Source organism: Propithecus coquereli, unplaced genomic scaffold (assembly GCF_000956105.1).
Source record: "Propithecus coquereli isolate 6110/MARCELLA unplaced genomic scaffold, Pcoq_1.0 Scaffold81, whole genome shotgun sequence".
NCBI classification, from domain to species: Eukaryota; Metazoa; Chordata; class Mammalia; order Primates; family Indriidae; genus Propithecus; species Propithecus coquereli.
Genome location: NW_012154285.1, coordinates 2,419,580 through 2,430,614, shown reverse-complemented (window position 1 = coordinate 2,430,614; position 11,035 = coordinate 2,419,580). Strand labels below are relative to the sequence as shown.

The window sequence follows — 11,035 nt, the reverse complement described above, 5'->3', positions numbered from 1 at the left end:
TGGGGCACCCACCCCATCAGTCCCCGCCCCTGCGCGTCCCCGACCACCGACCTTCCGCCCACGGCCCATCCGCTGTGACTCAGGGCTGGCGATCCATCCTCGCCTTCCCCTGGCCCTCGGGATCCGTGATGCGGCCTCGCTGGCTGGGTCATTTCCGGAAAGAAATCCAGGTTGGGTCATTTTGGGAAAGACTCACCCACTGACAAACACTCACTGAGCGTCTGCCCTACTCCAGGCACAGTGCCGGGCACAGGGGGCCCATGGTGGGCAAAGCAGGCGTGGTCTCGGCCTTCTTGGAGCTCACGGTCTTGGAGAATAACCACAGAGGTCTGTAATTACGAATGGCACAGTAAAGGGAAAATGGGGGGTTCCAGAAGAGCTTGGAGTGGGGTACTATGCGAGAATATCCTCCTCTCCCCCAAGAACTGGCCTCTGCTTCTCCACCTGACCTTCATCTCCAGAAGGTGACCCTCGAGAGCCACGTCAGCAGCCTCCCTGGCCCTCTGGCTTCTCGCTGGGCTTGGCGGATGGGCGGTGGGAGACCCAAAGAGTGTAAGAGAGGGAAAATGAGATATGACGCCCCCACTTCCTCCCTGTGGGATTGCTTAGCGTGGTGGGTTAAAAACAGCCACCGATCCTTAGTTACTCCTCCCACTGGGAGTCTCTTTCCCCTGCCCTGGAATCTGGGCTGATGCTGTGACCTGTCTCGACCAACAGAATGTGGCAGAAGTGCCACGGTATAGCCTCCAAGAGATCAACAGCTCCGTCCCTGCGTGAATTGGTGACGCCAAGTGAAAAAAGAAATATAGCAAAAAAAGAAAACAAGAGATCAACAGCCTCAGCCGTCACCTCTTAGAACACGCCTTGTTGAACTCAGCTGCCACGTTGTGAGGAAGCCCAAGCAGCTATGCAGAGGAGCCACGGGAAGGAGAACCACGCCCTCAGCCAACAGCCCGGCTGAGCTGCCACCAGCACCACGAGCGAGGCCACTCAGGACCTTCCAGCCATCTCAGCATCACGGCCATCACCACACGAAACAGCTAGTCAACCACAACATCACGAGAAACACTACATCGGTGTTTGAAGTCACCACATGTCAGGTGGTCTGTTGTGAACCACAGATAAATGAAACACTCAGGCTGGCTCGACCCTTGAGCAAAGGGCAGGGTCCCCGGAAGGCAGCCCTGTCTAGACGCCCCTCCCCTCCTCCCTTCTGCCCTCGGGGTGGGAACGGCTCCACTGTGCCTCTTGTTTTCCTTACACCCCTATAAATAGCCCCCCCATTAAACCCTCTTCTACTGAAAGTCTCGTCTGTGACGTCTCCAATATTGAGTGTCCTGTCCACTTCCTGCTCAGATCCTGAGGAACACGGGAACTGACGCTGCGGTGGAAAACGAGTTCGCCAGAGAAGAAGGGAGGCTTCGGGGCAGCGTCCCGGGCACAGAGAACAGCTGGGGCAAGAGCCTTGCCGGAAGCAGCCTAGAAGCTAAAAGGGCAGGTCTGGAGCCAGACGACCCAGGTTCAGAGCTCCGTTCTCCTGTGGGCACATCACTTAACTTCTCTGGGCCTCCACTGCCCCACCTGTAAAATGGGGCTAATAATACCTATCTCAGAGGGTCACACTGTGCATTAAGAGAGTTCATGCCTGTGAAGCCCTTAGGACCGTGCGTTTGTTAAATCAAACAGACTGACTGAAAGATACCATGGTGGGGACAGGGCAGAAGGGAAGAAAGGAGGGTGCGACCATGAAATACAGGCTGAAAGGGAAGCAGGGGCCGGCCCTGGAAGACTCGTGGACCGGAAAACTCCCTGAGCAGGTGGGGCTCTCAGGATCTGCAGGGGGGTCCAGAGATCAACTTTAATGAGGTGAACTTTAATCGCCCCATCCGTGACCCAGAGCCCTTCTCCTGAACACATCGCTGCCGCTTCACAGAACTCCCCGGTTTCACCCACCCCTGGACTGTACACAGCTGGTATTTACTGAGCACTTACTATGTGCCAGGCACCATTCTAAGGGCTCCAGATGGTTAACTTACCGGTCCTCATGTCGCCCTGTGAGGTGTGTGCCGTTGCCCTTGTTCCCACTTCACAGATGGGAAAGCTGATGCCCACAGAGACCAGGCCCTCCCTCACCTGCCCGTCGGGCCTCAGCCGAGCTGACAGGAGGCAGGGGAGGGGTGTGTAAGGGGCCCGCGAAGGCAGACTTAGGCTGAGCCGCAATATCGCCAATCGGAAGGAAACAGAAATCAAAGCCACCATGAGATGCCAGCCAGCTCATACCCATCAGGATGGCTACTATCCAAAAACCAGAAAATAACAAGGACTGCTGAGGACGTGGAGAGACCGAACCCTGTGCGCTGCTGACGGGAAGGCCACTGCCGTGGAAAACAGTACGGAGGGTCTTGGAACAATTAAACAGAGAATCACCAAGTGATGCAGGAATTTCGCTCCGGGGCATATACCCAAAAGGAGTGAAAGCAGGGACTCGAAGGGCTACAGCAGCACCACTCACAGCGGCCGAAAGGCGGGAGAGCCCACGCGCCCGTCGACGGGTGATGACAAACAAGATGTGGTCGGTCCACACGATGGAGTGTTACTCGGCCTGAAAAAGGAAGGAAATTCTGACACAGGCCACGACACGGATGATCCCTGAGGACATCGTGTTGCGTGAGAGAGGCCGGACACAAAGGACAAATACGGTACAATTCCACTTACAGCAGGTCCCTGGAGTTGTCAGACTCACAGAGACAGAAGGCAGAATGGGGGGTGCCGGGGCTGGGGAGAAGGGGGAGTGGGACGTTATTGATCACTGGGTGTGGGTTTCGCTTTTGCAGATGAGAAAGTTCTGGGATGGGGGTGGCGACGGTTGCATAGCAATATGGGGCTACTTAGTGCCGCTGAACTGCACACTTACAATGGTTGAAATGGTAAAAGCCAACAAACTACACAGCAACAAAGGGCTGAGGCAGACAGAGGACAGGAGTCTCCCACAAAGGGCAGGTTTTGGGGTCAAAGCTTCCAGAAACTTCTGCGGAGACTTGAGGAAAACTGAGCAATGAGGAAGCAACTTGAGAGTCGGTCTTTGATCGAGAACCAGGCAGGCGGCAGATAAGAAGTGGGCAGGGAAGGCTCAGGGAGGGCAAGCGGGTCCAGGTACCAACGTGCCTTCTAGAATGTTCTCTGCAGCCTCCAGACGGGAAGTGAGAGGCCTGGAGGCCCCCAAACGGTCACCAAGGCCACCCCTAGGGACTTCCTTACTCCCTGGCCCTGTCCTGGGCCAGAAAGAAAAGCTCTGGCAAGTGGGACAGGAACCCTTTAGCTTCCCCGAGCGACACGGACTCAGACCCGGAGTCTGTCCCCAGAGAAGTTTCCACCGTGCATGGGGGCGGGGAGAGGGGCTGCTGGAAGGGGCGCCCAGGAGATCAAGCTCTGGGCAACGGAGCCCGGATTTCTGAACAAGTTGCTTAACTCCCCCGAGGCCTGGGTGCCCCTCTGAGCCCCGGTGCTTCCCGTGAAGGGGAATGAGAGGTGGGGGTACCAAGGGTGGGATGGTGGCTGCAGCCCCCCAGTGCCCGGTCTGTGACACGTTTAACAGTCATAAAACCCACGCGAAGTCAGTCTGCTTCTCATTAGCACCATGTGCCAGTAACTCTAAAAAATGTCAGTGATAAACATTCCCCCTGAAGCAATCTTGTTGGTCTAAGTTCTTCAAACCAGGAGCTGGCAAACTCTAGTGCACAGGCCAAACCTGGCCCCCAGCCTGCTCCTGCACATAAAGTTTTACTGGGACACGGCCATGCCGTTCATCACGCATAGTTTATGGCTGCGTTCGTGTTGCACTGGCAGAGTTGAGCAGTTTCGACAGAGACCCTATGGCCCGAAAAGCCTAAAATATTTATTAGCTGGCACTTTACAGAAAAAGCTTGCCAATCCTTGTACTAAGAAATTCCCGTGGTTAGGGGATGGGCGAAATCATACCTGATGGGTGCAACGTCGTACACTGTTATCTGGGTGATGGGCACACTTACAACTTCGTCTCAAGAGTACAAAACCAATCCACGTAACAAAACCTTTGCGCCCCCGCAATACTCTGAAATTAAAAAAAAAGAAAGAATTGCTGCGGTTGCATTTTAATAATATGTACGTAAGCTTCGAATTAGCACAATTGTATTAGTTACCTTTTAATAAATATTGTATTCTACGTGGAGTTTCGTTCAGAAAACTCCAAATGCCCCCCCCACACACACACAATTTTAGTAAATTTGAATAAATATCTATCTTTAAAATAGAAATTTATTCCTCTTTTTGTTTGTTTTAAAACTAAAGAAGGCATCAACGAAATAGTGATTTCTGAGTATCACAATTATTAATTATCACGATTAGTTTAGTATTGAAAATGGCTGGTGCTTACAGGGGGTGTTAAAAGATGAGCCCTCAGGGGTCCGGTGCTAGGTACGCGCTGAAGGGAACACGCGACACCTTAGAGGGTTTTTGTGAGGATGAAATTGAACACGTGTGACGGAACCAACACCACTGGTCGCCTTTCCAAAATTCATTCCCTCCCCTCCCCTTCTTTGCTGAAGGCAGCGGGTCTACCCTCCTCCCAGCAGCCGCAGGTGCTCAGAAAAGGGGGGCCCTGACTCCCCGTCGGGAGGGCACCCTGATTATTCTAAGCCAGTCTGGTAATGCCAATCCTGATTGGCTTAGGGGCTGGACATATGACCCGGTTCTGGCCAATAAGATGTGGGGGGTGAGCTTGGGGGATTCTGGGACAGGTCTCCTCGGCTGATAAAAAGGGCACGAGGAGGAGCTGCTGCCTGCACTTCTGTTGGACGTCGTCCCACCTGGAGAGCTGCCACCTTGTGCTGCAGCAGACAGACGGAAGGAGAACCTGGCTTCTCAGTGACGCCATCGATCGCCGGAGCTGAGAACCCCGAACCTGCTCATCTCAGGTCCTCCCCTCATGTGGAAATAATAAACGTCTTCACTGTTGAACCTCATGGCTTGCTGCTTTCTAGTACTTTCAGCCAAAGCGTCTCGATGGATGCAGATAGGAAGCGCTCCGGCGCAGTCAACAGCTTGATTGATTTCTCCAGCCCGTGCGTGTTTACTGAGCGCCTCCCGCGTGCAGGGCCGCCTGGGCACCGCAGATCCTGAGCGAGGCCTTCTTCTCCAGGGGCGCGTTCCGGGGGGTGCAGACAGACACAGAGGTCAGTCCAGGAAAAAGCAAACACAATAATTTCAGGTCACGTTAAATGCTGAGAAAGAAACAGAGTGGTTTGATGGAGAGGGAGTGAGAGTGCGGCTTCTTCTCTGGGAAGGGAATATCTGAGTGGAGAATGAACAAAGAAGAGCCAACCTTGTGAAGAGCCAGGCAGAGGGCGCAGCACGTGCAAAGGCCCTGAGGTTGGAGCGAACTTTGTGTGTTCGAGGAACTGCAGTGTGGAATGTAAGAGTGGCAGCCACTTTCAAGAAAGTATCTAAAAGTCCACAAAAGGCCCACAGTCTGAGTCTCTCTCCTCCCTCCCTCTTTCTTTGAGCTTTTGTTCCCAGGCCTGGAGTTTATGAGCTCTGGTTTATTGGAATTTGAGCTGAGTTTTCGGGCTTCACTTCCTAACTCAAGAGAACCACTTCACCTCTCAGCGTGGGTGGGCCTGACACACAGGGGCGTTTCAAATGAAAGCCAAGTTTTCATGCTTCGGGCTAACTCAACAGCTCCATTTGCAGCAAGGCCCCATCTGCTTTGCCAATTTCCGCCCCCAGAGCAACGTTTTCCTTCCCACCTAGAAAACTGCCCTCTCCAACACCAACCTCCTCTGCCTAGGGCCCCCCAAGGCCCAGGACACCCCTCAACAACATCAGAGCAAGAAGACAGCCACTGTGCGGCCAGGCAAAAGCAGCAATCTGACGCCAACCTGGGTACAAAGGACCCTTTAGAGGAGGACATGCTCTTGCCCTTTTAAAAACATCTCATTCGACGCAAACCGCGGAGCTGCCAGTTCCTTTCCTCCGGGGGAAGCTGCTCTTAGGCTCCAGGCTGAGGCGTGTGGCAGCGGCGGCTGGAAGCCACAGAGAGGCAGGTTCCAAAATTATTCCTTGCAACACAAAGGACACTGGCACCTTTCTGGGCACAGCCGAGGCCACCAAGGCTCCCGTCAGAGCAGGGACTGGACAGTCACTCACAGGGGCATTTGTCAGACTATGTTGACTGAGCATTTCCTACAGGGCAAGGGGGACACAGGTGTGCATTAGCCGTGGCCTCATACAGGTGACAGACCGGTGGGGACAAAGATAAGACTTTCATGCCAAAGAGTCTGCAATGACACCTGAGAAAAACGCTCTCAGGGAAAGGAATCCGCTCCACGGAGGGGACGTTACGGAGGTCACACCGTGGACCTTTATTCAAAGCAAACGGGGTCATATTACTTCCTGCTCAAACTCCAGTGTCGGCTCCCCTTGCACAGGCGTAAACTCCGGATCCTTCTCTGGGGTCCACGAGGTCCCCCTCCCCACCTCCCTCTCCCCGGCTCCCTGAGAGGCAGCCACCCTGGCTTCTTGCAAATCTGCCAACACGTTCCGCTTGTGCCACCACAGGACCTTGGCACGTGCTGTGCCCCTGCTTCAAATGCTCTTCATGTTTAAGAGGCCTCCACGGAGGCGCCTTTGAGGCGCAGCTCCGGTGCCATCTCCTGGGAGAGGCCTCCCCTGACCAAGCGATCTACAGTGATGCTCTATGTGACGCCGCCCTGTTTGATGTTCGTCACGCCCTGACAGTATCTGGCCTGGTTTTTTGCTGTTTCCTCCCTGCTTCTGTATGTAGAGAAGCATCATGACAGCAAAGACCTTGGCTGTCCTCACAGCTGTTTCCCGGCACCGGTGCAGGGCGTGATGGTTTGTGGAATCAGTGGATGATTGGGGCCGGGCGCGGCGGCTCACGCCTGTAATCCCAGCGCTCTGGGAGGCCGTGGCGGGCGGATCTCCTGAGGCCAAGAGTTCGGGACCACCCTGAGCAAGAGTGAGACCCCGTCTCTACTAAAAATAGAAAAAATTAGCCTGTAGTCCCAGCTACTCGGGAGGCTGAAGCAGGATTGCCTGAGCCCAGGAGTTGGAGGTTGCGGTGAGCTATGATGACCCCACTGCACTCTACCCGGGGAGGTAGAGTGAGACCCTGTCTCAAAAAAAAATAAAATAAAAAAAAATAAAGTGTCGCCCAGAGCTGGAGCATAGCAAGGCTCCGTGCATGCGCGGGAAGGAGGGGGCCTTCCCCTCTCCTCCCCCCTCAGCCGGCCCCACAGGGAAGTGACAAAGGGCTTCAGGCAAGAAGCTCCTTTCAGCAATGTGTTTACCAAGACCTTAGAATCAAGTTCCTGAAATATTATCCTAAGGGAGCTCCTTCGGACGGAAAAAAGACACCAAAATTTTACTCTGAGCTTTGTGATTTGTGTAACAATAGCCGGGCTTTGAATTCTTTTCCTCTTCTTTCTGCTTCCTCTCCCGGGCCCACCCACCCCAGGCTAATCACCAGGATGCGATTTCTCTCGTTTTGATAGTTCCTGAATCGCCCCACTTCTCCTGGGCGGTGGGCAGAACCCCGCTCGACCCATACCTGGGAGTGGGGTCTCGCAGGTATAATTAAGAGGAGGGCAGACTGCATTAGGTGGGTGTCCTTATACAAGAGGTGAATCTTGTCGCAGAGAGGAGACCGCCTTGTGCCCGCAGAGGCAGAGACTGGAGTGATGGCCGGCAAACCGAGGAAGGCCCGGGGTCACGGGAGCCATCAGAATGGGCAGACGCAGGGAAGGACCCTCCCCCAGAGGCTGCGAGGCAGCGCGGCCCTGGCCACACTCTGGCCTCCAGAACTGCAAGAAATGAACTTCTGTGGCTCGAAGCCACCCAGTCTGTGGCGCTTCGTTACGGCAGCCCCAGGGCACGGATGCCCCCGCGTCGCCACCTTAGCTTGGCTTAGCCCAGCGGTTCTCGCACTTGAGCAAACACCAGCGTCACGTGGCAGCCGGTCCAGCCCCGGGAGTGCCTCCTTCTGCAGGTGCCCATGGGCCTGAGAATTCTGAGTTTCCTGCGAGCGCCCAGGGGACGCTGCTGCGGCTGGTCCGGGGACCGCACTTTCAGAACTGCTGATCCAGGTCACCATGCTTTTTTTTAAGAGACAGGGTCTTGCTCTGTTGCCCAGGCCGGAGTGCAGTGGTGCCATCCTAGCTCACTGCAACCTCGAACTCCTGGGCTCAAGCGATCCTCCTGCCTCAGCCTCCCAGGTAGCTGGGAGTACGGGTGCGCACCGCCACACCCAAATAATTTTTTGTTTTTGGTAGTGACAAGGTCTTGCTATTGCCCAGTCTGGTCTTGAACTCCTGGCCTTGAGCGATCCTCCCGTCTCAGCCTCCAGAGTGCTGGGATTAGAGGCATGAGCCATTTGCCCAGCCCCTATGATAAAATTCGATTTATAATTCAGGCCCAGTAAGAGATTAACCACAATAACTAATAATAAAATAGAATAAATTAACAATATACCATAATGAAAGTTATATGAATGTGGCACCTCTCTCTCTCCCTCCCTCCCTCTCTCTCCCTCCCTCAAAATATCTCATTGTATGTAGTATTTTCAGACCACAGCTGACGGCTGGTAACTAAAACTATGGAAAGCAAAACCTTGGATATGGGGGGACTACTGCACGTCTTTGGGAAGGGGAACCGTAATTTCTGGAAGCTTAAAACCTCTAAAACTCCACTCCAGCAGCAGGGTCTGCCCGGCGGCCATTCCTCACCCCCTGCCCCGCCCCCCACAACGCAGTTGTGTCGGCCGCCAGGGGTGCGCAGGCCCCTCCCTGGGCCTAGGATCTAGGACCTGTTTGATATTATAATGCTTTATAATATGTTATCATTATAATGCAAACTATAAAACCACTCATGTAAAAATTTTACATACATATAGTATATGTGTATATATGTATGTGTATTTAAATATACACAGGTCGTATTCAGAAAAGTCTCCCAGATCAAGGATTTTCTTTAAATCCACATTCTTTCCACTGTTGTATAGGTGTTTCTATTTTTAAATCTCTGCTTTATTTGGAATTAATTTGTTTTCGGCTATGGAATAGGGAAAAGGGCCGGTTATCCCAAGCGAATATATTTCCAATCCTTTTCCCCATGGATTGAGGCAACCATTTTTCACATGCCAGCTCTTCTGTATGCTTGGGTCTCTTTCTGGGTTTTTCTCTCTTTGACATTGTTCCATCTGTCCGTTTCTTCTGTAAGACCAACTGTACCTAATACTCTAGCTTTATCATTAATTAAAATATTTGGTAAAGCTAGTCTCGCCTCACTATTCTTCATTTCCGGAATTTTCCTGGCAATTCTCACACATTCATTTTTCTTGGTGAACTTTGGCACCATTTTCTCGAAGTCCCCAAGTTTCCTGTTGGTATTTTACTTGGGACTGCATGGATTCCTGGTTAAATTTACGGAGCTCTGACATCTTTCCAAAACTGAGTCTTCCCCTCTAAGAACAAAGGCTGTCTTGTCACTAATTCAAGTCTCCTTTTATAACAGTAGAATCATGAAGCTTTTTACATCTGTATCCTGCACCTTTCTTGGGAAGTTTGCGGCTAAATATTTTTTTTTTTTTTTTTTGAGACAGAGTCTCACTCTGTTGCCCGGGCTAGAGTGAGTGCCGTGGCGTCAGCCTAGCTCACAGCAGCCTCAGACTCCTGGGCTCAAGCGATCCTCCTGCCTCAGCCTCCCGGGTAGCTGGGACTACAGGCATGTGCCACCATGCCCGGCTAATTTTTTTCTATATATTTTTGGTTGTCCGATTAATTTTCTTTGTATTTTTAGTAGAGACGGGGTCTCGCTCTTGCTCAGGCTGGTCTCGAACTCCTGAGCTCAAACAATCTGCCCGCCTCGGCCTCCCAGAGAGCTAGGATTACAGGCGTGAGCCACCGCGCCCGGCCACGGCTAAATATTTTGTCATTGAGGTTGCTATCATAAATGGGATCTTTTCTTTCACTATAAGTAAAGGTATCTGTGTACAGCCAGGTCCAGAGATTGCCTCAGCGGGCTTGGGTCGAGAGCCGAGAAACCCGCGTGTGTAATCAATCCGCGACCCAGCTAATCCCGGGGCGCGTTACCGACTGCAAACCATTTTCGTTCAGCTGCTACCACCTGGCAGTAGCAGGGCCTGGGCTATCCCGGTGAACAAGAAGGCGCAGTTCCTGTTCTCACGGCACTTCCATTTCAGTAAAAGCCACTAAACAGAGAGTAAACAGTGAAGTTGTTTGCAAGGAGAAAGCCACCTATGTCAGGGTGTAAGTCAAGCTGCTCAAGGACCCGAAATTACAGTGGCTCTGACGAACCAGAAATGTATTCCTCGCTCCCTCAACAGCACAGAGTGGCTGGTGGTCCGGGAAGGAAGGGGATTCTGCTCCCTGTGGCCACTCAGGGACCCGGCCGCCTGCTGCCTCCCTGTCCTGCCCTCCGCCAGGGTGGGCGCTGGCTTCCTCAACCCTGGCCACGTCCCAGCTCAGAGCGAGTGGGAAAGAGACAAGGACGATGAGCTGCCTTTCCAACAATGTGCCCTAGAAGTGTCCCCGTCACATCTGCTTGTATCTTGTAGGCCAGAACATAACTCTGAGGTCACACCTAGCTTCGGTGGAAGCCAGAAAACATCACCCCTAGCCAGGCAGCCATAAGCCCCTCTGAAAGTTTAGGGACTCTGAAACTAAGAGCAAAAGGGGAATAGTCATTGGAGAACAATTAGAAATCTCCCCGACACTATCCCAACGGACGCCTCCCCGCCATCCGCAACTGTGCCTCGTGGACATGAATTTCAGACTGAAGAATCTTACCAGGGCAGCAGTTTGGGGCTCTTCCTGTCACCTCATTTCACATTCTTTGGAATTTCTGAAAAATAAAGAACTGAAATGAGAGTTTTGCCCATGTGGTGCAGAGAAGAGGAACTGAGCTCTTCTTTAAGTAGAACAAAACAAGAACTCTCGTGCTCCCACAGAACAGAGAGACT

General features: G+C 52.8%; 1 protein-coding gene across 1 annotated transcript in view; it reads right to left on the bottom strand.

The window, feature by feature from the left end:
- Nucleotides 1-1,826: 1,826 nt before the first annotated feature.
- The window catches only part of UBC (ubiquitin C), a 28,720-nt gene continuing 19,511 nt past the window's right edge, over nt 1,827-11,035 (bottom strand). The window contains exon 3 of the mRNA XM_012663401.1: nt 1,827-1,833. Within this exon, the coding sequence (XP_012518855.1) occupies nt 1,827-1,833 (7 nt within the window). The remainder of the gene's footprint in view (nt 1,834-11,035) is intronic.